General features: G+C 62.5%; 1 protein-coding gene across 4 annotated transcripts in view; it reads left to right on the forward strand.

Moving 5' to 3' along the window:
• Positions 1–27251, forward strand: part of RBFOX3 (RNA binding fox-1 homolog 3) — a 184029-nt gene that overhangs the window by 121310 nt on the left and 35468 nt on the right. Inside the window, exon 1 of one of the 4 annotated variants that reach the window (XM_081161189.1) lies at positions 12021–12204. The exons of 2 other annotated variants lie outside the window; for them this stretch is intronic. In XM_081161189.1, coding sequence (XP_081017315.1) covers positions 12100–12204 — 105 coding nt within the window. In that variant the 5' untranslated portion in view covers positions 12021–12099. Of the gene's footprint in view, positions 1–12020; positions 12205–27251 lie in introns of those variants that run through there. One more of the 4 variants, XM_081161191.1, reaches the window with a different exon arrangement.

The raw sequence follows: 27251 nt of genomic DNA on the forward strand, positions 1-27251 counted from the left end.
TGGCCACGTGGGTGCGGTGCAAGGCAGAGGCCTGGGATTAGTCTTCAGACAGGCTCGGCTCTCTCTGCGCCCAAGTAGAACGGGGCAAGGACTCGGACCCCAGGCCTCGGGCTCCAGTGCCCACCCTGGGCCACCTCTGCTTCTCCCTCTGATGAAACGAGAAAATGATCTGCACCCTCCTCATCGCTTCTCCCCACCTCCGGGAGGGCTGGGTGCAGACCGAGGCTGAGGGTGTCTGGTGCCTGACCCCGGCCAGTCCCCAGTGCTGTGAGGATGGCGATCGTTGCTGCCGAGCCCTGGATCACTGGGATGGAATTTCCGAGGCCTCTCCCTCTACACCAGAGACAAAAATCAATAACTCACCCAAGAGCCAAATGCAAACTAGTTGAGCATCCTGGGAGCTGGCTGCTGGGATGTGTTCTCCGGGTGCAGGTTCAGAGGCAGAAGCGACAGCTGTGAGCTGGGCCCAGAGCTGACCGGCGCTCGGAGTCCTGGTGCCCTTGGCCGGCTCTGGGCAGGAGGGGAGAGCAAGAAGGAAAGCCAGCCCACCCCCCAGCACCCCCACTCAGCACCCACCACCCAGCACCCCTGGGCTTGAGAGCAGGACAGAGCAAACAGAAACGGAGCCACACAGATGGACTGACATGGGGCAGACCCGCCGATGGACGTCTGCATTGATAGGGAATCCGGGGCGCTTCCCGCCAGCCCGGACCTGAGTCCTCGGGGCCCCACCATGAGGAGAGACCCAACTGGCTGTTCCTCTGGGTCCCTTCTCGCTAGGTCACCACAGGCCAGGCGTTGTCGCAGGCAGTGGTGACGACAGTGAGAACATAGTGCCGAGGCCAAGTGTGAAGACATCGTCCCGGTACGGGAGACCCGAGCGGCCACGTGCCCACGCCTGCCTTTCAGCAGCCACGTGGGAAACGTGGCAAAGAGAAACGGATGAGATTAGTTTTAACAACCTACTTGGTTTAACCTAATATATCCAAAATACACGAATTATTTTCCAGCCTATTCCACCAAGTCTTCGAAACCAAGCTTGTGTGTGGCACACACGGGAGCCAGTGGCTCCTGGGTTGGACGGCGTCGGGTCTGCAGAAAACTCCGGAAGAACCAGGAGGCAGTTTGTGCCTGGATCCCCTGCAGAACTCCCTTCCTCGGCACCAGAGTGTCCTCACTGCAGGTCCCCTTGGGCCGTCGGGGCGACCGGGGTCCCTAAGAGGGGAAAGCTGCCAAGCTGCCCATGCCTGTTTCTCCGTGGCAGCTGCAGGAACGCAGGCCGCACCGTGTGAAATACGGACGAAGTCGGTGTCTGTACCAACAAAGCCGATTTTTTTTTTTACCAATATTTTTTTTGCGAGGAGAACTGACCCCCTGGACAGGGAGAACCCCGGGCTTGTCCGGCTGCTCCTGTCCATGTCCGTCTCCACCCTTCCCCCTCTGCAGGTAACCGCAGTCCTCCCCCCACACGCTCCCTGCCTTCCCCACACCAGGGCTGCCCCCTAGCCCAGGACACTGCCTGCCCCGGTCACCACCTGCCACCTGCCTGAGTGGCAGCCGAGGCGGCTTTCCTCTTATTTATTTATTCATTTTAATTGGAGAGAGGGGAAGCGAGAGAAACATCGATGTGAGAGAGAAACGCCAACCAACTGCTTACTGTCCGTGCCCCGATCGGGGGCTGAGCCACAACCTGGGCATGTCCCCTGACCGGGGACTGAGCCCGACGCCTTGTGGTGCATGGGCCGGCGCCCCAGCCCACTGGGCCGCACCAGCCAGGGAGTGATAGTCCTTTGAAACCGCCTCCAAGCGGACATCGAACCACCCTTCGCTCCAGAGAAGCACCCGGACAGCTCAAGCCTCCGCCGACCCTCTCCACGGCGTTTGCTCTCAAAAATACAACTCCAGCGCAGCGCGGGCTCCAGCCTCCCAGCGTGGATTTCCAATTACCCGCCCTCGGCCGGGTGGCAGTCGCTTCATTATAATTCTGTAATTGCCGTATAGGATTCCTATAAATTTGCCGTTAATTTTAACCACTGCATCCTTCCCTGAGAAAGTGTAGCAATCATTTGAAAAATCTATAGACGATATATTTAAGCGGATAGAGGCAGAGTGGGGGGGTGATCGATCCGGCGGGGTGAGGTCTAAGGGATACCCTAATAAAAAAGGCACCAAGGGGGAGCGTGAGCAGGCGCGTCCGGGGCTTCCTTCGACTGCCGTCAGGACATTTCTTCCTAATAGACCGCGTGCTGGTGGCAGCGGGGATTGATCGGAGCCTGGTCCGGGAAGATCCTGCTCTGAGATGCGACCGGCTTTGCGCGCTGGGTTCTCCCTCCCGGGCGCGTGCCCTGCCCCCACCGGGAGGAATTGACAGGCCGGCTTCCTGGGGTAACCCCCCGGGTCCTGCCGCTCTCGGCGCCTCCGGAGTTGCAACACCGACCAGGTCTATAAAAGAGGCTTCCGAGGAAATGGCAGCCGCCCAGGCATCGCTCTCCCCCAACACCCACCCCCAGCCAGGCAAGGAACACCCAGCCCCCTTTCAGGAGATGCTAATGAGGCACGTGGGGAGGGATGAGATTCAGCCCGGAGGGAAACTGTTGGACCCGAAGAAGCTGCAGGCACCGGGGATGGGCAGGGAGACGGCCAGGGAGCCCCAAGAGCAGCCTGCTTCTCACTGGGGACGTCCCGGGTCCCAGCATGAAAAAGCTACATGGAGAGACGGCCACCCAGAGGCGGCTGGCCAGGGCGTGCAGGGCTCCCTCGGCTTGGGGGACATTTGGGTGAAAGCTGGCCATCAGCAGGGCTAGCCGCTGGCACCTCCAGCGAGACGGTGAGGTCACTGACACCCGTCTGGTTTTGGCTCAGGGAGGAGGGGATGTGCCAGGTGCTGGAGGCCGGGGCTGGCAGGAGCTGTCCCTGGTGCTGAAGGACTCGAGCGTGCGGGGCTGACGCCCAGTCCCTCCAGCTCTTGCTCCCGGCTGCCCGGTGGGTTTCAGCCACAGGCACCCACGGTCGGCCGCCGTCCCCACCCCACTCCCCTGGGAAAGGGAGGGCTACTGGGCAGCAGCAGCGATGAGAAATCGGGCCACGGAGCGACGCGAAGGTCCCCGTGTTTGATCTACGGCCGGGCCGGCTCCTTGCCGCGTTCCCGCTTGCGAGTTGGGCGACCTGAGAGAATTAAAGCTGCCTTAAGTACAGTTTCTGTTGGCTGTGTATTAATCAAGCAGGAATCAGAAGTCGCCGCATCCCGGGGAAGTGAGGAAAGGAACAGACGGCTCCTCCCGTCCTGATGCAGCAACTCCCAGCAGGAGGAAGGGCTGGGAGATGCTGAGGCGGCGCAGGGCCCTCAGCCCCTGCCAGCTCTGCCCAGGCCTCCTTGCCAGTGAATTCTCAGAAACCTCATGCCTGGGAGCCGGAGAGTTGCGTTGGTGCCAAAACAGCGCCGGACCCCAGGGCTAGGGTGGGTCAGGAGAGAGAAGGGCTCTCGCCCTCCCCGGGACCAGAGGGAGCAGGAGTGTGGTGGGGGCCCCGTACCCCCACCAGAGACACCCGGCTCCCCCGCCCTCGGCAGGCTGTAGGGAGCCTAAGACACCCAGCAGCGTCCCTGCCCCTTCCTGCGCTGCACGCCCAGTGGGCTGCAATCCACCGGCTTCCCTGGCGCGTCACAGCCGCCGGGCAGGGCTGGTGCCAGCCGGGGTCCCGCCAGCCCCTCTCTCTTCCATGCCCCGGCTCACTCCCCTCAAAGCCGAGAAAGAAAGGAGCTCCTTTGGGTCCCCTTGTCCTGGGGACGTGGGGAGGTGAGTTGGCAGGTAAATGTCTGTCCCTTGGCTTCCTGGCAGACAAGCTGGTCCCGGCCCCTCTGAGCCCTGCGATGAGCTCAGTTCCCACGAGGCTTCATCAGGAGCCTCCGACTCCCACCTCCCGCCATCTCCCTGCTCTGGGGCTCAGCTCCTGTCCGCGGCTTGGCACTGGCCACCTGGCACAGGGCACCCACCTCCTCAGGGCCATGGTCTTCACTGGGACAGCACTGTCCCTCTGGGCGCTGTTGCCTTGGGCTCCTAATGAGCTTTTAATGAGCCGATGCCTTGGTGTTAGGGCCGTGAAGGGGCAGGGGAGGCACTGGGGGCCAGCCCCCTGACGTTGGTTTTCCCGGGGAATTGAGGTTGCCTTTTAACTCGCTGGGTGCTGGGTGCTGGGGGCTGGGGGCTGGGGGCTGGGGGCTGGGTGCTGGGGGCTGGGGCTGTACGCAGATGCCTGATCCCGAGTTGTCCAAACTGGCTCAGCGTCGGGAGGACCTGACTTTCACGTCCTTGGGCCTGGGCCACCGCTCGGCCGTCACTCCCTCTCTGTGGGGCTGCCCTGGGTCTGTCCCTTTGCGGCCTCTCCTCACCCAAGGCTGAAGGGAGGCATGTTGGTTTCTCTGTTAAGTGAGATTCATTTTAATTGACGGCAGAGCTGAGAGGCCAACTGTTTCCGTGGCCGTCTTTGTGGAGACGGGACACACGGCGGTGGGTGCTTCCCGCCCTCCCCAGGCAGCTCGGCCCCAGCGCCTGTGGGTGGAAGAACAGGCCTGAGCCCTTCCCGCTTAGGGGCCCTGAAGGCTCTGCTTCTCCAGTTTGGTTCTAACCGAACTTGACACAAATTCATGCCGGTCACAGCGCCGGGAGAGTCCCAAGCCACCGCCACATCATACGTACGGTCCTCCCCCTCTGACACCCTGAGGCGTGCGGGGCTGTTGTTGGGCCCCTCCCCTGGAGCCCCCGCTTTGTTCTGCGGGTTCTGGGGGTGACCCCCGCCCCCCCTGGGAGTGACAGTGCCTCCAGCTGCGGGTCCAAGCTCCCCCTTGGGGCTCCTTCGAGGCTTTTCCCCTTTGAATAAAATGAAGATGGAAAAGGTTTGTGTGAGACACGAGGCGGAATTTCTTGACAGTCAGGTTGATAAAAACCTGAATGGGCTCCCCAGGGAGATGCCAGGGTCTCTCTCGGCGGAGTGCTTCTAGGAAAAAAGAGACAGCGCCTGTCCCCGAAGGCTAGTGACTGCCGGCGAGAAGGCAGGAGGCATGGGGCTGGACAGTGTGACCCCAGATCTCCTTCCGTCCCATTGCCAGTGCCCCGTGGCTGCTCTCGTCCCCTGCGGGCCAGGAGGGGTGACCGGAGAGAGGCGAGTGGCTGGAGCTGTCCCTGGAGCTGGCATTCAGCCAGCGAGGGGGGGCCAAGGTCAAGTTTAGCGCTCGAGGTGCCCCCTCAGTGGGCCACGCGGAGCAGTGAGTTACGTGGGTTTTCCGTGGCCCCACAACCTCTGCCAGCGATAAACCTGTAACATGAGACCTGCGCTGGCGTGGGCCGTGGCTGCCACCAGTCATGGCCGCACATTAAGGGCATTTCATCTGTGAGCCAGTCACGGCTCGAAGCGCCACCTCCAGATCGATATGCCGACTCCTGTGCCTCTCAGGACTCTTTTCTTTTTCGTGGTCATTTGTGGTGCCCCGGGATGCCACGGAGACACGCACAAATGTGGGTGGGACAGGAGCACTCCCAGATCCACGAGGAGCCCCGCAGAAGGGCGTCCTCACTGCGGCGGCAGCTTCCCCCCTCGGCCCCGCCACCGGCCGGCAGCCCTGCTGCGCTCTCCAGCCTCCCACTGAGGGAATTCACGGTCATCGATGGGGCCCGCAGGTGCCCGAGCTGTCGCGAACCCCGATGACGTGGACAGGTTGGGCTTCAGGCCGATCCTGCTCAGAGAGGGAGCCCAGGGCTAACGGCGGGGGTGCCTCCCCGGACACAGAAGCCACGCAGGGCGGTGGCAGGAAGCAACGTGGAAAGTCACGTGAGCCTGTGAGCCGGGCGTGTTCCGCAGCCTAAACTCTGCCCCTCGCTCACGTGTGACCTCGGGCCGCCTCTGTGACCCTCAGAGTGTCATCCCTCTACCTTCCCCATCTACCTGGAGAGGACTGAGCGAGACGAAGCGCGCTCGGTGGGGCTGGGAAGGTTAGGAGAGCGGCGAGCGGCGCTCGGTGCTGCCAGTTAGCAGGCGGTAAGGGTCCCAAGGGACCGGTTCCTCCCCCCACACACTCTCCCTCCGGTGAAGTTTAAGCAAACAGTCCGGCTTCTGAGGCTCTGAGAAAAGTCCCTCCTGCCTGGCCGGTGTTGCTCAGTGGTTGAGCATCGACCTATGAACCAGGAGATCGCTGTTCGATTCCCGTCAGGGCTGCAGGCTCGACCCCCGGTTGGGGGCGTGCAGGAGGCAGCCGATCAATGATTCTCATCATTCCTGTCTCTGTCTCTCTCCCTCTCCCTTCCTCTCTCTGAAATCAATAAAGACGTATTTTAAAAATAATAAAAAATTGTCAAAGTCTGCCCCCTTCCTCCTCTGGCCCCCGTGGGTCCTGGGGCCAGGATCCCGAATGGCGGCTTGGCCACAGCTGGCACCCAAGTGCTCAGCTCTGCCTCTCCGTGGCTCTCCCGGCCGTGCCGCCTCCTCGCCAGCAGCTCGTGGCCCAGATGCAGCTGGAGCCCTCAGAGAGCTTTCCAGGGCGGCGGCTGCCGAGGCTTCTCGCCCACCGGCCGAGCGGCACCGCACAGGCCGCTCGTCTCAGAGGCTCTTTGTGCTCTGTGCTGGGCTTGCTCCTGTCTCCAGGAGAAGGGAGAAGTCCTGGGGCTCGTTGGAAATAAATAAAGCTTGGCATCGGCGCCGCGTGGAAGAGCAGGGTGGAACAGCACCCGTGGCTCTCCTGAGTACGTTTCCCCAGCTCCCGGGCCCGGGGAGAGGGACTTGCCAGGGGAAGGTGGACTTACAGCTCAGCCTGGGCAGTCCTGGTCTGCCCGTAATCTCGGGCCTGCCCTTTGCTTTCAGTCTTCCGGTATTTATTATGTTTAATTTTGCTGGGACATGGTTGTAAGTGAGACGGATGGATCCGAAGCAAACGCCTCTTAATTAAACAGATAAATAAACTTCCTTTCTCGCCGATTTTTACTTTGGCTGCGACGTGGGCTGGGGCCATAGGGACAGCGTCGGCGCTGCACGGAAGAGCAGGGAACAGCCCCTCGCACGCGGGTGCTGCCCCGGCAGCCTGGGCCGGGCCTGGCTTTCCCTCCACCTTGATGAGCACTTGGTGTCTCAGGGATGCACCAGGGCCCGGGGGTGGGGAGCGCCCCCAGGCCTGAACTCCAAGGGGAGGCCCTGGGGGTGTGGGTGGGCCCCCTGCTGGACCACTCACTCCCGTCCTGTCCACAGTTCTCCTTGCAGGGACTCCCTGGCCAACTCCCCTGCTCTTCTGGGGGAATTAGACACACCAGGGTGAAGCAGAAAAGCCCCCCACTCCCAAGATAAGGGAGCCACCACCTGCGGGGGTCTGAGGGGTCCCTATATTTTTCAAGAAGGCCAGAGCTCTCTCTGTCCTCAACCTGACCTCTTCCTCATTGTGTCTGTGGGAGGCACCCCGAGAACCCCGCTTCCTCCTCGCTCCGCTCCTTTACCCTTCACTGTGGAATTGGGGCATGAGCTCCCCAGAGAGTGTGCAGTTGGTGGTGGGGGTGTCTGGTTGGTTCACATAATAGAGGTTTCTGGGGTCACCCCACACCCCCTCACACATGTGCAATGAGCTGTGCCCACCCCAGCCTGGCCCCCGTGGAGATAACACTTGCAGTTCCGCCACTGTCCCCTCCCTGGTCCCCCAGGGCTTGTCCCTAGCCTGCGCCAAATACCCTGGAGCTGGGCAGGAGGCCTGGCTCTGCGGGAAGCCGGGAGCACAGTGTATCTGTAGATCTTAGCCCAGCTGCAACCGGAGACGGTGAGCTCACCCCTTGTCCTGGGAAGCCTTTGCCAGGCCCCATGCTGTCCTCTCTGCCTGGCGAAGCCCAAGGATGGCAGCCTGGGCACTCAGAACAGGAAGGAGCAGGCCCATGAGTAACTCAGCCCCCCCCCCCCCCCCGGCCTCCCCTGAAGGGGCCGCAGAGCCTCCTGTTTCCCGCTGGAAGGTGTCAGTGTACAGCCTGGGAATTTCCAAAGGGTGGGGTGGGGGTGTCGTCAGAGGCAACACTCCCCCAAGTCATTTGGCCACAGAATTGCCAACTTTTTTTTTTTTTTTTTAATCATAGGCCATTTAAACACTTTCTGGCCCATATTCTTCCCGGGGTCTCCTGTGTCATGTCACAGAAGTGCACACCAGAGAGGCGGAAGGTGTGTGCACAGCTCCGTGGGCCTGGGTCTCCCGGGCAGGCTCGCCCAGGGAGGGCGGGAAAGCCAGGCCTTGCCCTTCGAGGGGCAGGGTGGGCGGCTGTGCCTGCACCCATCAGACTCTTGCAGGGAAGGAAGGTGACAGGGGTGGGGCAGGAAGTTTCCAGGAGCTCTCGGAAGCCTTGGAAGCAGCTGGGCCGTGTGAGGCGCTCCTTGGCTGGTATTTATAGTGGTGCCCAGGAGCGTAGAAATAATTGCAGCTCGGTTCCTGCCTCCTAACAAGGCCCTTCTCAAATTCAGGGTGAACGGGGTATTTTCTCCCCTGGCTCTTTTTTTAAGTGGTGAATATTAGTGCTGGATGACAGCTCCTCCCGGCTCCCCTCACAGCCTTCCTTCACCCCAGAAGCGGGGGCCGCAGCGCCCCGGGCCCCGGCTTCCCCACCTGCCGCTCAGGCTGCCCACCTGGCCCAGGAGGCACCAGGGTCTCTAGAGGGCTGGGGCGGGGGGGGAGGGGGGCTGAGACTACTGTACCCCAGGGCCTAATGTGCCACTCCTGTGCCAGGCACTGGAGGTCCAGGTGAGGACAAGGTTCCTGGCCTTGAGGATGGACAGACACAGAAACACTCACGGAAAACAGAGCCGAGCCCCTGGGGCGTGCCTGGGAGCACTGTTGGAGGAGCACTCAGCACTCTCCTTTCTGCCCCAGTCCATGCACGAGGGGGTGGTCCTGACACCCAGGCATCAGGACGTCTACCCCAGGGGCTGATCTTCTTGCCACAGCACCGCCTCAGTGCCTGAGCCTCCTGGACCCTCTGGCAGCGGCCAGCTCACCATTGGGACAAACTGGAGGACAGGCCCAGCCACTCTTGCCCCTGCCAGGAGCTGTGCCAGGCACCGGGTGACGCTGTGGGCCAGCCAGCGAGCCCTGCTCCCTCTTGACACGCGGACTCTTGGAGGGGAGACCAAGAGGAGTCCAGATGGGCTGCAGTTGAGCTGTGCCACGGCCTGACCCACCAGAGATGCCTCCCAGTGGACTGAGGCCTCCCTCGCTCTGCCATTTAGGAATTGGCTCCTAGTGGAAGTCATAAATCCAGACACACCACGGAGGCAGCGGCCCCCGTCCTGAGAAATCAGCCAGACACACACGCTGTTCAAGAGGTTTTCTTTCCCTTCTGTTTTGCTGTTCTCGGTCTCCCTGGAGCCTGGGTGTGATTAGCTGCTGATGGAGGCAGGTGTCCAGACATGCTCCTGGGCCTGACACTCTCCGGAGGTGAGACTTGAAGGCAGGTGGCTGGGCTGAGAGGCCCGCAGATGACCAGGTGCCGAAACCGATCTGGCGTTAGCCACTACTCTGGCCGTTTCAGGGCCAGTGGCTGAGTTCAGGGGTCCCCTCTAGGAGACCTCCCCTGACCACACCCCATATCTGAGCTCCCACTCTCCTGACTGTTGTAGCTCTCAGCAGAGCAGGCTGCAGTCTTGGTGTGCTGGCTTGGTTTCCCCACCTGACCGTGCTCACCCCAGTACAGTGTCTGCACACAGTGGGTTTTCAACAAGAAGCTGTGTCGGGCACTGTTCGGGGTGCGCTCCCGAGGCCTCTTGCGGGAGGGTACAGCCTGGGTCTCAGTAGATGTGCAGGTACAGCGGGCAGCCGGCGAGTGAGTGCGTGACTCCCGGGCAGGGCGGACTGGGAGCCGGGGCTGAGGGCGAACGTTTCCCCAAATTCCACAGTGTCCTCCGGGGCAGGAACAGCCATGACTGATGGGGGCTGCGACGGGAAGGAAGGGGGAGGCTTCCGAAAGGGGAGGGGCAGGAGGCCAGGGGTGCTGCTTGTGCTCTGGCAGCCCGGGCCACTCTGGGTGCCACACTCCCCAGGAGAGCCCTCTGCCAGGTACCCACCTGCAAATGCTATGCCCGGTCGGGTGCTGCTGCCCTGGATGCCTGGGCCTGGGCGCCAGGCCGCCCCACCGGCGTCTTAGGCTGTAGGGGCACCTCCTCTGAGTGACCAGGTTATAACCCGTGAACCTGAAGGCAGGGGAAGGCCTCCCCGGCCCACAGTCAGGCGTCCCCACCCCCGCTGTGTGCCATGCCATCACTGTGGCCAGGCGGTCAGCTCTCCCCCTGCGGTCTCTCCCTGGACTCTTGTCCCTTCTATCCGCCTCCTGCCCGACAGCACCCCTCTCCCTCTAAGAGAAAGGTGAACTGGGAGCGGCCTTGTTTGAGAGACGTGGGGTCCTGAGAGGAGGGTATCCAAGGGGCACGCACCTGCCCGCCCGGGTCTGCAGTGAGCCACAGACAGACCCTCGCTGCCCTCCTCTCTGCTCCTTCCTGAGTGGCAGCATCCACGTGGCCTGCAGGGAGGGTCATGGGGCATTTCAGACGTGGTCTCTCAGTTGGGTGCAGAAACCAAAGTCCAGGGAGCACAGCGGCTTTCCTAAATCACACAGCACACGAGGGGGCCTCCATGGGACTCCAAGGCTGGGGGTCTGCCCATTACCAGTGGGTTCCAGCCCTGCCTCCCTCCAGGGCAGGGCTTGCTCTTCAAAGTGAGAAGAGGGGAATCCCAGGTGCCTCTAGGTAGGACAGGCGAGTCCGGAATTGCTGCTGGGTACCTGAGATTCGCCCCTTTCCTGGGAGATGTGTGCATAAGTGGGGCGAGAGGCTGGGTGTGTTCTCCGTGTCTCTGCCTCTAACCACGGCGAGTGGCAGACCGTCCCCCTCACAGCCCACAGCCAAGCTCACCTGTGGCTGGGCCTGGTCAACCAAGCTTGGCCAGTGGGCATCTGGCAGGTGTCACTGCATGGCAGGCCCATTGGGGGGGGGGGGTGGCTTGTGAAGCTGCAGATGTTTGTGGACACACACACACACACACACACACACCTGCCACAGTGGTGTATAGGGACAGCCAAGACCTGTGCCAAGCGCTATCAGGACTCAGGGGTGGGTACCCCTGCACTCCTGCTGGGTGGATGTGTGCACACAAGGTCCAGTGTGTTTGAGCGTGGGGAGGGGGGATGCACTGTAGCCAGCGCCCCTTGCCCCCTCCCCCATATTAAGGATCCACAAGACCATGTGCCTGTGGCAGGCAGGGTGCCTCACGGGGGTCTGGGGAGATGCCCAGGAGCTCCAGTTGGGTTTCCCAGCCCCGGACAGCGGGAGAAGCGGGCCCGCGCGGAAGCCTCTGCGTAGATGGCCTCATTACATCACCGACATACCCGCCACCAGGCCGGCCTCCCGTAGGAGAGGAGCTTCTCCCAACGCCAAGACCAGGCAGAGCAGCTCCTCTCCGCAGTGGCCAGGGAACGGGGGGAGGGCGCAAAGGCAGATTCCAGACCCCGCACCCCAGAGCCGGCGCGGGGTTCCCAGGAGGGGGAGGGCGGCGCGGCCGCGGGAGGGGGCGAGGCCGGCGCCCAGGCGCCAGCGGGCAAGGGGTTAAGCGTGGGCTCAGCTGTCGTGCCGCCTTTCCGGGGGCTCTCCCCGGGGCGCGCGGGGCTCCGTGCGCTGTTGGAGTCCGCCGGGGACTCCCCCTCCCACCGCTACACACGCGCGCACACGCGCGCACTCGCACACGCACCACTCTTTGCAGACGGGGCTCCGGGCGCTCCAAAGTGACGGACTCCCTCCCCCGCTCCCCGCGCCCGTCCTCTCGCGCGTGGATCCTCTCTTGCCATATTCTCGCGCGCGCTCTCCCCAGCCTCCCCGCCCGGGCAGGGGAGCACCGGGCAGAGGCGCGCGGCTTCCCCGCCGTGCCCGCCTCCGAAGGCGCGCCGCGAGGGGGAGGGGCGGGCCGGGGGAGGAAGAGGAGGAGACCGAGCCCGCGAGGGCGCCGGGGAGGCAGGGCGCGCGCACACGCCGAGGGACGCGCCGAGGGTGCGAGCCGCGCAGCGAGCGCAGAGCCGCCTCCGCCGCGGGGCGCCCCCCTGCCGCCCCATGCTGTGCTCCATGGCGAACTCCGGCTGCCTCCTGCTGTCCAACTCCGGCAGCATGCTCCCGCACTCCGTGCCCTGCCCGCCCACCTTCCTCTACCTCCAACAGGTAAGCGCCCCCGGCCCGGGGGGCCCCGCGCGCCCCCCGCCCCGCGCACGTGCGCCCGGCCCCGCCGCCCACACCCGCACTCGGTCCCCACGGCGCGCTGGGCCCCTGCTGCGCTTCCCGCGTCATGGCGCTGGGTCCCCGTGGGGGAAGCTGCGCCCCTGCGCCGCGGCCGGGCGTGGGGGTCGCCCGGGGCTCGCACTGCGCAGGGCTGGGGGACCAGAGTTTGGGGCTTCGCTTGCAACTTTTCTGAAGGCGCGGGAGGGGGTGGCGGGCGGAGTCTCCGGGGAAGCCGGAGGGGAGGGGGAGGGCGTTCTCGGCGCCCTGGTCACTTTGGGGAACTTCGCGTCGGCCAGGGGGGGCGGGGTGGGGAGCACGGCCCCTCTCCAGCGGAGTGGGGAAGGCCAGGGGTGGACGGAGACGGAGGCGGCGGCTGCGGCGGGGACGCCGAGCTCTGCTGCAGCGGGAACTGCGCGTTGGGCCTACGGGGAGGCGGGCCACCCGCCTGGTGGTGCTGGCGAGGGAGGCCCGGGGAGCTCCACAGGGAAGGGGGCTGGGGCCCGACTTTTGCAATATGCGGGGCTGTGCGGGGCTGCGCATGAAGCTCGGCCGGCCAGGAGGGCAGGAAACCCGGCGACTCTGAGCCCCCACATCCCCAGGATGCTCCACGGGGAGGTGCGCACAGAGCATCGGCTGCCGCCTGCCCGCTGGCCGGGTGTGGGGGGCGGGGGCCCTGCCATCCCACCCAGTGCAGAATTAGTGTGGTCCTAGGCCTGAACTGGGGACGGACCAGGGATCCCTTCGCCTTCCCCAGGCCCCTTGGCCTCTTGGGTCTGCGTTTCCGGTGCTGCGTTTGCCAGAGCCTGCGGGGGCTGCAGTACCCTGGCTGCCCACCCTCCTGGCCTGTCTCCCCTCCCTCCCTCCCTCCCTCCTGGGCTGTGGGGCTGCCTCCTCTATCTTTAGCGCCTTCAACCTCTGCGTGGGTCTGCAGGGGCTGCGGGCTACTTGGGGAGGCCTGGAGTCTGAAGGGGGAAAACATCGAGGCCAGAGAGCTTCACATGGACTGTCCTGGGGCCTGCCCGGCCCAGCAGGGATGCTCCCGTAGGACTGGCCTGTGCCCTGGGCTGGGCATGGAGATGGGAGGTAGGGTGCCACCCTGAGGCCGATGGTCAGGGTCAGGCCGGGCCTGGTGGTCTAGGTGGTCGTGTCTCTGCTCCACCTCTCCCTGTGTGGAGGTTGGGAGGAAGGAACGCAGGCAGAGTGTGTTTTTTGGAGGCGATGAGAGGTTCCAGGTGAGGCTGGGCCTTTGGGTGGTGGGTTCTTGTCTTCTGATGCCCCTTGAGGTCTCCAGAAAACCCAAAAAGAAGGAACCACGGGAGGCAGCTCAGGAGGAGCTGTGGACAAAGATGGGCCCTCAGCGCTGAGCCAGGGCCCCAGCGTTTGGTCCGCCCGTTACAAGGACTCACGCAGCAGAATTGCCAAACATGTCAGCAACTGCAGAGGCAGGTCCAGGGGACTGCACGACAGGAGCAGGGGTGGCCAGGAGCGGCTGGCAACCCAGAGCCCTTGGTCTCACTGTCCCCAGGACCACCTGTGACATTTGGGCAGTCCTGGACACAGCTCGGTGGCAGCAAGAGCAACTAAGGGGCCCCAGACCCACTGAGCCAGGCTGACTCCCAGAATTCCCCGTTGCCATTTGAGTTGCAGACAGTCGGGGTGCACCTCGCCGCAGGTCTGCTTTCTGGCACCTCCCAGATGTCCACAATTGCAAGGATCATGTGGGGGTGTCAGGGGTGGGAACTGGAGATCTGCATTCCTGACAGGCTCCCAGGTGAAGTCAGTGGAGCTGGGTGTGCCCCACCCCCACCCGGCAGGAATGCCTGGGCTGCTGGAAGAGGCTCCAGGTCCCCTGGCAGAGTTTGGACTGGGGACTGACCCCCAGTATATCGGCTGTGCCGTCTTAGGCAAGTCAATTCCCTTTCTGAGAGAGGGCGGAAACCTGCAGACCTCCCGGACCGAGCGGCAGGGCTGAGGTCAGATGAAGCCGACGACAGCCTCCATAGAGTGCCAGACAGACAGTGCCGCTGTCTTGATGGAGTCAGTGCCCTTGGTTGGGGTGGAGGCACCAACAGGATGCTTGGGGAGGGCACCCCAATTCCTCCAGGGCTGGGTGAATGCATCCCCAATGGGTGGCACTCGGAGCATCCCCATCCCATTTGGGAGTCAACCGTGAACAGTTGCTTCTGGAAAAGCTGGCGCGTGCCCATCGGGCCAGGCTTTGAAGCACCTCGTTTCCTTCCGCTGTCTGCAGGGTGCCGTGTGTCTCCGCAGGGTGGGAAAGTTCTAGAACGCAGCCGCTTCCTGGCTCTTCGTAGGGCGCAATTGTGTAGGAGCACATGCAGCTCTAGTGGCCCAGGGCTAATACAGAACAGACAGTGACATAGTGCGGGAGTTGGGCCATCCCAAACCACCTCTGGAGAGAGACGGAGGCTTCCGTGTCACCTGGACGTGGGCAGCACAGAGGGGGGCCTGGGGTGCCCCCCCGCTGGGCCCTGGCATCGGGCTTCCCTCCCGGGCAGGCTCCTGGGGAGGGCGGCAGGTGCTGGATGCAGGCTGTGCGTTCGTCTCAACAGCGAGTCTGGTCGCAGGCGCAGGAGACGGGAAACCAAGCAAGACAGGAGACGTGGTTTGCGGCACAGGGAGACGCAGCGTTGAGACAGGCCAGCTTTGGAAATGGAGTCTTTGGAAATTAGAAAATAAAACGCCAGCCAGTGGAATTCCATCTTCTCCGGGGAAGCACCAACCTCCTGCTGTGTGGTCTGGACCCCGAGGGTGCTGAGACCGGGCTGCGTCCCCCCAAGACACTGCGGCTCTGTAATTAATTAGAGGCGCGTGTTGTCACGCACACGGCCTCCTCTCGGCCACTCAGCCACGCTGATATTTTTCAGAGTTCTAACCGTAGGCAGGACGACTTCGGGTCACCCAGTGCCGGGGGGCATCACTGCGGTGTGGGTTCTGGCTTTCGTTACGAGCTCACCAGAATGGCCCTGGTTACACTCAGGTCCCACCCTGCAAGGCCCGGCCTTGGTTTCCCCACCTGCCCGCCCACCTAGAGGCGAGGCTCCCTGTGAGTACCGGGGCCCCTTTCCAGGGCAGCCCAGGTTATCGGTCCCCCCACATCTGGCCCTCGGGGGGACCCTGGAGGAGGGGACTTGGGAAGCTGCTGTCCCTGCTGCATTATGGCCAGTGAGGAGTAGGACTGATGCTGGTCACCCTTCCAGGCAGGAGGGACCTTGCCTGGAAACCCAGACCATGGACAAGGCTCCCGGTGAGGCCCTCCCTGGGCTCCAGTGGGAGACGGTTGTAGAGAATGGGAGAAAAAACCCCAAGCCCACAGCACGGGGCTTTGTCACGGTAATTACTTACTATTAAGCTGCAGTGCCCTATAAAAGGGAATCTCATCCCTACACGGAAAGCCGGGAAGCTGCTCCAGGGGAGAGAGCCGAGTGCCTGAAGTTTGTGGAAAGGAGTGTCGGTTGGTGGGGGAGAAAGGGGGTCGCCGGCCCTGGAGACGTGAGCTCCTGGGGCCTCCCTGGGGGCTGTGTTCTGAGTTCTGTCGATCGTGTCATTTTTATGTTCTTGATCAAGATGAGAGCTCAGGTAGCCCTGGTTGCCAGTCACCGCAGTTTCTGGGAGGCTGTGGCATTTCTGTCCGGTTTCGGGGTGCGGGGTGGATCGTTCCTTGGAGTCCTCCGAGGCAGAAGCGGTCCCGCGGGGTGTGGGGCCCAGAGGCTCGGGGAGCCGGGACTTTCGGGGCTGTTCTGAGACTCATTAGGAGGCTCTGCTCCTGTTAACGGCGGCGCTTCGGGGAAGCAGAGCTGCTCGTCGCAGGCCCCGTCAATACGGGTTAATTACAGCCGCGAAGGTAACGCCCTCCATAAGGACGCGCACCTGCGTGTCGCCGGGGTGTGACCCCAGGAACCCCGCCTGGGACACACTGTCCCTCGGTGACATAAGGTGCCTGTGAGTGCACCCTGACGGAGGGACAGCGACAGAACACAGTTGGCCCACCCTCACCTTCAGAAGTCCAGGCTGCTCAGCCTGGTCCATTGTCCCAAGCCCTGTCCTTAAAATCATCCGATGAGCTCTGGCCCGTGTGGGTCAGTGGTTAGAGTCTTGGCCCTTGGACCAAAGGGTTTCGGGTTTGATTCCTGATCGAGGGCACGTACCTGGGTTGGAGGTTTGATTACCGGCCCCCGGTCGGGGCCAGTGCTGAAGGCAACCAATCAATGTGTCTCTCGCATCGATGTCTCTCTCTCCCCCTCCCTCCCTCCCTTCCACTCTCTAAAAGTCAATGGAAAAAATATCCTTGGGTGAAGATTAACAAAAAAAAATTTTTTTTTTAATTATCCTATGAAATAGAGAATTTAACCAGATAAGTAGTTGAGGTCACACAACCCTCATTCTAAATTGACCCAGCTGGTCAGGAGCCCTCCCCACCTCACGGGAATCCTTAGAGACCAGCACTGTGTTAGCCGCCTGTGCCTTGAATGTCCGTCTGTCCGTCCTTACGGGAGACCACGACACCCTGCCGCGTTTGCGTTGCCACAGCAACTTGGTTAGTTCCTCGGGTTCTTTCCCAGTGTTCGCTCCTTGGGGGTTCATGTTTGGCCTGGAGTCTGCTGAGGGTTTGCTCATGCACACGTTACAGTTGAGGAAACTGAGGCACAGAGAGGTTAGGTAACACACTAGCGGCGGCCGGCGAGCGGAGCTTGGATGCGGCCTGGGCGGCGGGCTCAGGTCCTCGCCTCCTGGGAGCGGGACTCGGCTTCTGTCCTCCAAGGAAACGTGGCTCCGCCACAGCCCGCGCGTGGCCGCCACTCGCTCGGCTTCCCTGCGGGATGTGAGCCGTGTGTCCCCGACACCTCACCGTGTTTCAGATGGACCCTCGCGGCCTGTCTCGATTCGTGTTCCGCGGGGTGCGTGGGTTTCTCCGCGTAGCCGGGAACTGGAGCATCACCTGGCTGGACACATGATGAACGTGGGCGACAAGAAGGGCACAGAGTGGCGGCTGAGGGGCAGCTCCGGCCCTGGGCACAGGTGGAGGGGGGCTCAGTGCAGGGCGGCAGGATGCTCTGCGCCGAGACCTGGCAGAGCTTGGAGGCTGCACGTCGGGGAGCAGCCTCGGCCTCCCAGCTGCCCTGTGGGCGTCTCTGCCCGGAGGTTGGGTGTGTGGGGCTGGGGACAGGGTCCACCCCTGAGCCTGAGCCGCTGCATTCCGAGTCCTGACCTGCGTGACGGGGGCCTGGAGGGTTGGGGGGGGACAGTCCGAGTCCTCCCCGCAGGGGGGAGCGGCGGACTCTTTTCCGGGCAGCCTTGGTGGGGTTTCCCGGGTCCTGTAAGGAGGCTGCTTCTGTTTCTCAGGGTGAAGGCTGATGACTACAGTTCGGGTCACATACCCGTTTCCCGGAATCACACATGAGTGACTTGTTGGCTCAGCCATCCTCCTACCCCCGCCCCAGGGATCCCCAGTAGGTCTGGGAGGTGGGCCCCCCTGCACTGAGGCTCTCTGGGACCTTGTGGGGTACAGAGAAAACCTGCCCTCCCACCTGAGGACTTGGGTGCCGAGTGGGCCGGCCGGGGGCAGAGGAGCAGGCATGGCGGGCATGGGGCTGAGCCCGCAGCCGGTTGGCGTGCCGGGAGGTCAGCAGAGGGCAGGGAAGAACCCGTAGCCCGGCAGACTGCCCGTGGCCTCCCTCTCCCTGGGCACAGCCAGGTGCCCGCTGCCTACCACACCCGCAGGGCAGGTGCTGAGCAGCACAACTTAGGAACCACACGGTGTCATGGTCCTTGGAGGCGGCGAGGCCGAGGCCCCAGCCCCAGTGTCCTCTGTCTCTTGTCCTCAGCTTGGGACGCCCACTGGCAGGCTGCTCAGAGCAGAGGATCAGGTTGCTGGGGAAGGCAGGAGCCTGGCAGGGCCTCAGGCCAGCTCTGGGTGGTGTCTGCCACCCCTGGGTCACAAGCGGAGGTCCCATGGGCAGGGAGGACATCAGGAGGGAGGTCACCGTTCCTGGCACTGTGGGACCCACGGGGGCCTCAGGGGCCTCTTGTAATCAGGTGGAGTCTGACCCAGGCCCTGGGGGGCAGTGGCCCTGCTGTGAGCCTGCAGAAGGGACCCCCTCTGCTCCTCAGGGATGGGGCGTGGCCACCACCCCAGGCTCTGGGGACTCCAGTGACGCTGTCCCTGTCCCCTCCAGCACTTGTCTCTACTTCCCGATGAGCCCTCCACCTCTAGCTTCTGCCTGCGGGTCAGCTGTCGGCCCTAGAAGGTTCTTTGCTACTCAGCCTCTCCTGCTTTTCCACCTGTCCTACTTTCTCTCCCGCATTCATTTCCTCTCTGCTTTTCCCGTCACCCCGACTTCCTCCCAGGGGTTCCAGCCCCTCCTCACCCCTGCGCTCCGGCCAGCCTGCGGGGCCCCCCGCCCCTCCGTGGCCTGCCAGCCTGTGGTCAGATCGCTGTGCGGTTCCATCCAGGGCTGCCCTGAGGTCACGAATGGCTTCTACTCGGGACAAGCAGGGCTGACTCCAGCCAACACCCACACAGGGTGGTCCTGAGAGGTGTCCTCCCCCACCAGCCCAGACGGCTGTGGGTCCTACAGCATCACCCCCAGAGTGTGGTGGGAGGGGCTGACAGTCCTGCGCCCTCTGGGGACCAGCCCTGTGGCCCAGAGTGTGCTCCTGGTCTTTGGGGACCTTTGTGTTCTCATCTGCAGAGTGAGGGTACCAGGTACCGATCCACAACGGGCAGGGGGTTCAGGGATGTTTGAGTTCTGATCGCAGCTCCACCCGACGCGCCGCTTTCCTCTTGGGCCTCGTTCCTCCATTAGTGAGCGAGCCAGGGCCAGGCCAGGCTGGCAAGTAGAGTTAGAAATACAGAGTGTGCGTGGGGATGTTTTCCGTTCCAGGGGTCTTTCCAGGGTCCTATTTTCGGGAGAGGGTGGTCCTGACAGACCACACCATGACTAGGCGAGGGTGGTTTCAACCCAGATCTCTGCGGACTGTCTTCTGTCATCTCCCAACTGTAATATTGGTTGCTGTGGGAGGTGGTGAGCTCCCCGTTACCGGAGGAATTCAATAGAGGCTGGCTGTCTCTGTCTCAGAGGCTCTAGATTAGAGCAATGCTGTCGAATAAAAATATAGTGCCAGCCAGTAGGAAAGTTTCAATTTTCTCGTAGCCACTTAAAAAAAGTGAAGAAAAGCAGATGAGGTTGATTTCAAGGGCCCATTTCCTTTAACCCTGTACAGACCAAACGCCGTGCGGCTGATGGGAACTGGCACGCTCCTGTTTCTGTGCTGAGTCTTTGAACCTGGCGTGGGCTCAGGCGGGGTGGCGATGAGAAGTTGGGCAGATCCAGAGCATTTCTATTGTCGCAGAAAATTCTGTTGGATGACGCGGCTCTAGGCCTTGTTGCTCGGAGCCCAGTCGGCAGGCGCAGCAGCAGAAAACCAGCAAAACGCAGGCCCTCGGGCTCCCCAAACCTCCCCCTCAAAGTGGGGGCGTCACATGCTGTGTGTCGGGGGGGTGAACGGGGTGGCCTTGAGACCCCGCCTGTGCCCGAGGCTCTCAGAGCCCCGACATGCTTCCCGACCGCAGGGGCTGGCCCCCGGCGCCGGGCTGCAGGCGGCGCCTTCGCCCACCGCGGCCAAGTGGGAAAGCTCAGAACCCGAGTGCGGTCGTTTTCTTCTTAAAGAGAAACCTTTCACGTCATGTGTGTGAAATGTCCATTTTAGCTAAGTGGCAGTGATACCCACTGTTCCTCCTTTAATGTCCGTCTTTGGTAAAATAAAAGGTTGGCGATTCGAATCACTGTCCTTCCTCCCCCTTCCTGAAAATGCATTTTACAGAAGCCTGGGCCCAGTGCTCTCTCGCAGAGATCATTAGGCCAAACGGTCCGTTTTTTATGAAAAGTTTTCTTGGCGCAAGGCCACACTCGTGCGCTCACGTGCCGTCTGTGGCGGCTTCCACGCCGCAGTGGCTGAGCGGAGTTGTTGCAACAGAGACCATATGGCCCACAAAGCCCAAATATTTGCCGGGAGAGTTTGCCAGCTTTCTGGGCAAGGTTTGCAAACCCCTGGCCCAGAGCAGCCCTGTTCTCGGAGGTGCGACAGGGACCACGCGTGACACTGGGTTCCCAGCAGCCACACCTCCCGAAGTGAAGAGAAATGGATGAGATGCATTTTAACGATTTATTACTTCACCCAACCCCAAATCTTTTCATTGCATCACTCAACCGTTCTCAAGGTGACGGAAGCGCTTGGCATTCTTTTTTCATGCGAAATCTTTGAAATCCACTCGCGGCCCCTTGCGCATCGGACCAGCCACGTTCTGAATGCTCAGGAGCCACGTGTGGCTGGCGGCTGCTCGGTCTAGAAGGAATGGGGCTGGTTCCGAAGGGGGGGATCGGGGGGATGGCTGGAGGAGCTGGACGTCGCCCTGAGGCAGGGGAGTCCGTGGCCAGGACCATCCTGCAGGGAGGCAGCAGCTTATATGGAGAGACCTAGAGTTGAGTGGGTTCAGGGCAGATTCCTGGATCAGCTGGTACCTGGGGTGCGAGGGAGGGTGGTGACCGGATGTCTCGGGGTCTAAGCTGAGAAATGTGGACTTTTCTCAGTAGGCAGTGGGGACCACGGAGGGTCCTGGAGCAGGGCAGTGGGAGATCAGATCTGCATGTGAGGAAGATTAACCGGGATGGAAAAGGAGACTGCGGACCAGGGAACGGCCCAGACAGAGGCCTGGACAAGACCTCAAGGGGCCTGCCCAGGGCGGGCAGTGGGGGGAAGATGGGGTAAATGGCTACAGTTCTGCAGAAGAGGTGTCCCCCAGGCGTGGAGGAGGGTCCATGCGGAATCGGTCATCTCTGGTTTGAGGTTGGAGCTGGCCGGTGACCGGTGAGCTGCTCAGGTGGCTGTGGCCCCAACCCGGTCCCCGGCTCCTTGGTGGGAAAAGGCCCCCCCTCCCTGCTGGCCCGGGAGCCCTCCCACGGGCACCAGGCCGGCTGCACGCCCAGCGAGGACCCTCGGTCCTGCCCCCTGCGCTGGCCTCCTTTCCAGCCTGTTTGGCTGGACCGGGGCAAGTGCCCCAGCAGATGTGCACATCTGGCTACACCCTTCTGGAGGCTAAACACCTTCGCCTCTTGTTGTGTCTTAACATCTGGTCCAAGCTGAGCTGCGGCCGAGGCAGCCCCTCCTGGGCCCCGCCGTCCCCAAAGTGAAAGCTCTCCACAGCTCATTTGCAGGGTAGATGGGATAAGAACCGCCCCCCTCCTGCTCCAGAGGGGGTGGTGGCTCCCCAGCCCCAGCCCCAGCATCCCTGAGCCACTCTCACTAACACCTCGGCAGAGTAGAGGGTAGAGGCAGGTGGCCTTGGTGAGTGCCTCCTGGGTGGTAGGGGAGGGGACCAGGTGCACCTGTGGGAGGGTGGGGAGGTCACAGGGAGAGGTGTCGGCTCCCATCTGCACCACCGAGGAAGGTCTCACAGGAGGAGGCTGGGCTAGTCTAGGCCTGGGGCCCGGCGGGGGAAGGGGGTTGGGAAGAAAGGGGCTCGGGGATGACAGGTCAATCAGGGGGTCCCCTGAATCTTCCCGCCCTCCTTCCTTTTTAACTGTGTAGTTTATATCGGTGGGTGTTTTATTGAAATATAATTCACGTATCATAAAATACACCCTTATGAAGGTGCAGCTCTGTGGTTTTTTGTAGAGTCACAAGGTGTGCAGCCATCACCACTATCTAATTCCAGATGGTTTCATCCCCCCAAAAAGCTCCACGTGCACTAAGCCATCACTCCCCTTCCCCCCAAGCCCTAGGCCACCACCAATCTGCTCTCTGTCTCTGTGGCTCGCCTGTCCTGGACACGTAACAGAGACGGGATCCTACGACACGGGGCCACAGTTCCGTGGGCCCTGCAGCGTGGCCTCCCTTGGCGGGAAGTTGTGAGGTGTGCGCTCTGCCCTCAGAGGCCCGCAGACCTGGACGCAGGGGCTTCTTGGTCCTGGGCCGGGTGTGCCATGTAGGGTCAGCCTCATGTCAAAGGGCCGACGGGTGAGAAGGGTGGGGAGGAAGAGAAGGGACCCCTGCCCAGCTCGGGGTGGGCCCTCACCTTCCCCAACTCTGTTTCCTTATTGCTACCCTAGCATCTCACTCCGAGCCTTGCCCCTGCCTAGGGTGCGTGGGAAGAGGCACCCAGACCCTGTGGCTTCTGCTATAACCCGAGCCACAGGTCAGTGATGGCTGCCCAGTGAGCAAACGTTGTGGTCCCGAGCAGAGGGGGTGCCCCATCCCAGACGTCTGAGGCCAGTGGGCAGCTGCTGCCTCCATCCCTCCTGCAGAGCCAGCTCCTCCCGGCTCACATCCAGCCAGGGACCCTGCCCATCCTCAGTCGGAGAGTCATTACCTCCTTCCTCCCTCTACCCTCCTCCCTGGAAATTGCTAGGGCCTTACGCGAGTCTCCCAGCACCCCCAGATGTAGGCTACTTGCCCATTTTACAGAAGAGAAAAACTGAGGCACAGAGAGGCTAAGACTCGGTAGGGTGACATGCCCATCTTGCCCAGGTGGCCATAGCCAGACCCTCCCTGAGGGACAGCTGGCCCTGGGTCCCCACCCAAACCCACTTCCCCAAAGCTTGACTCCCAAGGTTCCCACGTGGTCACTCTTTTGAGGGCGTTTCTAGGCTCCCACGGGGCAAGGACTGCAGTCTTTTCCCTTTTCTGTCTTTAGCAGCTTTGTTGAGGTGTAATTTGCATGCCGTGAAGTCTGCCTCTGGGAGGCAGTGACTTCCCAGGGGTGTACAGTTGCCCCCTTAGAGCCCCCTACCCCTTTCTGCAGCCTGGCTCCCCGTGGGTGGCTTCAGGCCCCCCTTCATCCATGGCTGGGGGTAAGCCTACTTGATTCTTTTGATCTTGGCTTAGAAATCGTCCCCTGCAGCCATTCCTGCTGCCGCCTTGCTGGGCTGCACCGCAGCCCTGGGCGGCCAGCGCCTCCCGGCGGGCCCCCGGCACCTGCCTTGACCTCCTTTCCTGAGTGCAGCCCCCGCGGGTCTCCCACATTCTGTCTGGGGTGAGGATTTGTCCACCATCTGAGGAGCAGGACAGGGATGTGGGTAAAGGCCAGGTCTGTGGCCCAGGGTACCCAGAGTGCCATTGTAGCTCTGTGCGCCCTGGGTACGGAGACCTGCAACGTTTCACCATCTCCCCGGCCTCAGTTTCCCTGTCTGTAAACCTAGCCCTGTGGCCATGGTTCCTCCCCAAGCCAGAACTCAGCCCTGACGACCTTCTGACCTCACCTGTCTTCTGGAAGCCCGCAGAACCTGGGAGGGGAAGGGGGATATCTGAGTGCAAACCCCCAAGTCACCGTGAGGCAGGGCTCCTGCTGATGCCGAAGGAGGGCCAGGGACCCCCTGGGCAAAGCCGGAATCCCTGCTGGACCCCGAGCCGGCTAGTAGACCGAGAAGGGAGTGGCGGGCAAGACACGCCCACCGCGCCCTGGGAAGGCCCCATCCCGCCTGTGCCTCAGTGGGCCCCAGGCCCCCGCCCCCAAGAGAGGGGCCCCGCCCGTGTCCCCCGCGCCTTCGGAGCCCCCGCCAGGCTTCCCCGAGCTCGGTCTGCAGTGAGAGCCACAGGAGACGGAGACTGAAGTTCATTTGTGAGCTGCCTTGTGTTGGGGGCTCTTAATTAGGACCTAATTAGACTAATTAACTTTCAGATGAGGAACTTGGCTGTTTCTCCCTGCTCCCTCCCTCTCTGCTGCTCACTCTGTCCCCCTTTTGGAGAGCGAAGGAAGGGCGAATGTTCGAATGTTTGGGTGGTTTGCCGCAGCCTGGGGGTGAGGGTGGGGTGCCGCCCCTCCCGCCGTCCGCCGGGCACCCTTCATTCTGGCTCCAGGGTGTGGCGGGTCCTAGCGGGTAATGCTCGTTTGGTTCCTGGTGCCAAGCGTGGCGTGGAACATGAGCAAGACACTGGGTCCCCAGAGGGAGACGGGTGCAGGGAGACGAGGGACGAGAGAACTTAGGGCGTGCCCAGCCCAGCCCATCCGCTTGGCCCCCTGCCTGCTTCCCAGACCCCCACCCTCATGCAGCCCTGACCCTGCACATCCCCCCCACCCCCACCATGGGCTCGCATCCCTTAGCCCAGGTGCCATCTGTGTTTTGACCCCTGCCCTGCCCCCCCCCCAGCACCATTTTCCTTGCTTGGCCAAGGTGGCCATTCATTCCCAAAGGCGGCCCTGATTCTAAGCACCTTCTGCCCTCCACTGGGAGCTGAAAGCCGCCCCTCCAGACTGAAAAGGGAAATGCTGCCCACCCCCAGGAGGTGTCTGACCAGGCGGAGGGGGGCTCTGTCTGCCCTCCTCCAAGGGCCATGCCCCCAGCTGCCTGCCTTTCCAGGGGATCAGGGCTGGCCAGCATGTAGGTATTGGGGGAATGTGAAGGTCAAGTGGTATTGCCCCCAACAAGCTTGGCCAGGGGCTGCTAGCTGGCCTGCCTACCCCCCTAGACCTGGCTTGGACACCCCCCTGCCTGCTCTCCATCTGTAGCCCCTTCCCCGGGGCCTGCAGGGCCAGCCGGTGGGTAACCTGGGGATTGTAGCTGAGCCCACCCTCCCAGGCCAGTTCTGTCCTTCTCCCGGTCTCACCCTCCCCAGAACCAGACTCCGGGGCATTCCTGATGCCACCGCCTCCAGCTTCCGTAGTGACTTCCCCTCTGCCTCCGTCCCAGTGAAGGGTGAGGGCCTCGCCGTGGCCCTGCCAGCAGAGGGGAGCAGGAAGCTGCTTCTGCTGACTGTCTTGACCATGCTCAGGTCTGGGGCAGGGGGCAGGTCACAGGTGCCACCCGCCCTCGGGGTCCTGCGCCCCCACCTGCCCGTTTGCATGGCTCAGCAGAAGGGTCAGGCTTTGGCAAAAGCCCAGAGGAGGCCGGGCAGGGTGGGCTGCGGTGGACTCGTCTGGACGCCATCTGGCCTGCAGCTACTCGCAGCAACCTGGGCGAGGAGCAGCTGAACACGGGGCGACGGGCTCTGCATCTGGGGACCCCGGCAGTCCGGGGAAAGTGGGGCGCCCTGTCTGCGAGGCTTTTGCATCAGTTGGATGGGAAGCAGGCCCAACGGGCTGGCCAACAGGGACTGAGGGGCCCAGCACTATGTGGGCGCGAGCAGGGAGGAGCTGGCCCCTCCAGTGGTCTGAGGGGCTCCCTTCTTCCTGTTCAAACCCTCTGCTGTCCCCTCTCGTGTTCCAGTGACTTAATATTTGGCCTGGGTTCCTCCGCGTAGGCTGTTCCCCTGGGTGGTAGCGTTTGACAACAGAGGGCTCTGGTCAGGGTCAGAGGGTCTGTGGGATGCCCCCACCTCTCCACACCCCACCCAGAGCTGCACCCCAACCCACAGAGCAGACTTGCAGCCTTGTTTTCAGGATCTGGGGTTCCCTGAAAGCTTGGTGTCAACACCTGGTCTAGACACCCCAAGGCACTGAAGGTCCACGCCCAGCTCTGACACAGGACCAAGCCAGGTGGCCTCTCTCCCCCAGAAAGGCCCCGGCCTGCTGCTACCCCTCAAAACTCTGTGTCCCCAGTTCAGTGACAACTGGCACCCTCTTAAAGGGCCAATGCACAAAATCTCATTTGCAGCCACTCACCCTGGGCTCTGGTGGAGGCAAGGCTGCAGCTCAGTATTCAACGAAGGAGCCCCTGACCACCCCCCACCCAGACGTCTCTGACTCCTGATCTAGTGGTGCAGGGGCTCTGAGGAGGGCCAAGGCGTCTGGAGAGGCCGGGAGGTGGGGGGAGAGGCGGAACAGAGGTGCGCTGGGCAGGAGGGGACCTTGCTTCTCTCTCCCTCAGCTTGAGCCTCTGGGTTCAGGGGTTGGAGGAGCATGGGGACCCTGCCATTTCTGTCCCTGACTGTCTCTCCCTCCGCCAGTCCCCGCCAGCCCTGCACCAGCTCTCTTGCGTGAGCCTAGGATCCCCTTGGTGACTCCTGTTCCAGGTGGCACCAGGGGACGCTCTGAAACACTGCAGTTTGGGAACCACCAGATCCGGAAAGTGGGCGGTTGGGATTTTCCATTCCAGCCACCTGCATTTCCCGGCTCTGCTCCCGGCCCTCCCGCACGGCCTGGCACTCGGGCCTGCTGTCCACCCGCCTGCCCTGCCCGTGCCTCACCTGCAGGGCCCTGGCCCCCCGCGCCTGCCCCAGTGGCGCCCCACCCTGCCCACCCGAAACACCCCAGGGCTCTGTTAGCACAACTCAGTTCGGATGTCTGATTAGTCCTTAGGAGATCGCGGGGTCAATTTTCCACAGCTCCTTCCTCTCCATTTAACTAATTTAACTGCACGATTGTTACAAATTTCATTTTATTATAGCCCTGCTTCTCAGTCCAATTGAATTACTAAAACCTCATTTTCTCAGAAGTGCTGAATATGTAACTAGAGGAAAAATTACACTCCTGTCTGCCTATTAGGACAGTTCATGCATGTGCGAGCCGCGTGGCATGTGACGGCCACACGGTCCGCCTGCGTGCGGTGGGCTCGGCCGAGGGCTGGCTGGAGACGGGCGGGAGGCCCCGCGTCCTGTGTCGGCGCCGCGGAGGGCAGGCCTCAGGTGGGATCCCGGTCTCGGCCCCACCCTGTCCCCGAGGGGAAGAACATGTGTGTGCAGACAGCCCCCCCGATTGCAGGAGGGAAAACCACATTAGCTCCCGATTACAAGTTAAACAATATCTGTGGGCCATTGTAATTAAAGGGAAATTCAATTCCATGCTGATGCCCCATTATGCCCGGCTCTGCCAGGGGAAGCCGGGACCGTGCAGCTGGCTTCATGGGCCTGGGGCTGCAGGAGCGGGAGCGGGAGTGGCGGCGAGGTCCGTCCCGGTTCTGCCAGCTCCGGTCCCCGGCGGGGGCCTCTGGGGAGGAGGCTGCGAGTTATTTCTGATCTGCCTGGTCCCGGGAATGTCCTCCGCTCTCCGCCCCCAAAGGGCGCACCGTGTGGTGGCTTGTGTCCTTGGGCAGCTA

The sequence above is a fragment of the Miniopterus schreibersii genome (assembly GCF_964146895.1).
Source record: "Miniopterus schreibersii genome assembly, chromosome: 16".
NCBI classification, from domain to species: domain Eukaryota; kingdom Metazoa; phylum Chordata; class Mammalia; order Chiroptera; family Miniopteridae; genus Miniopterus; species Miniopterus schreibersii.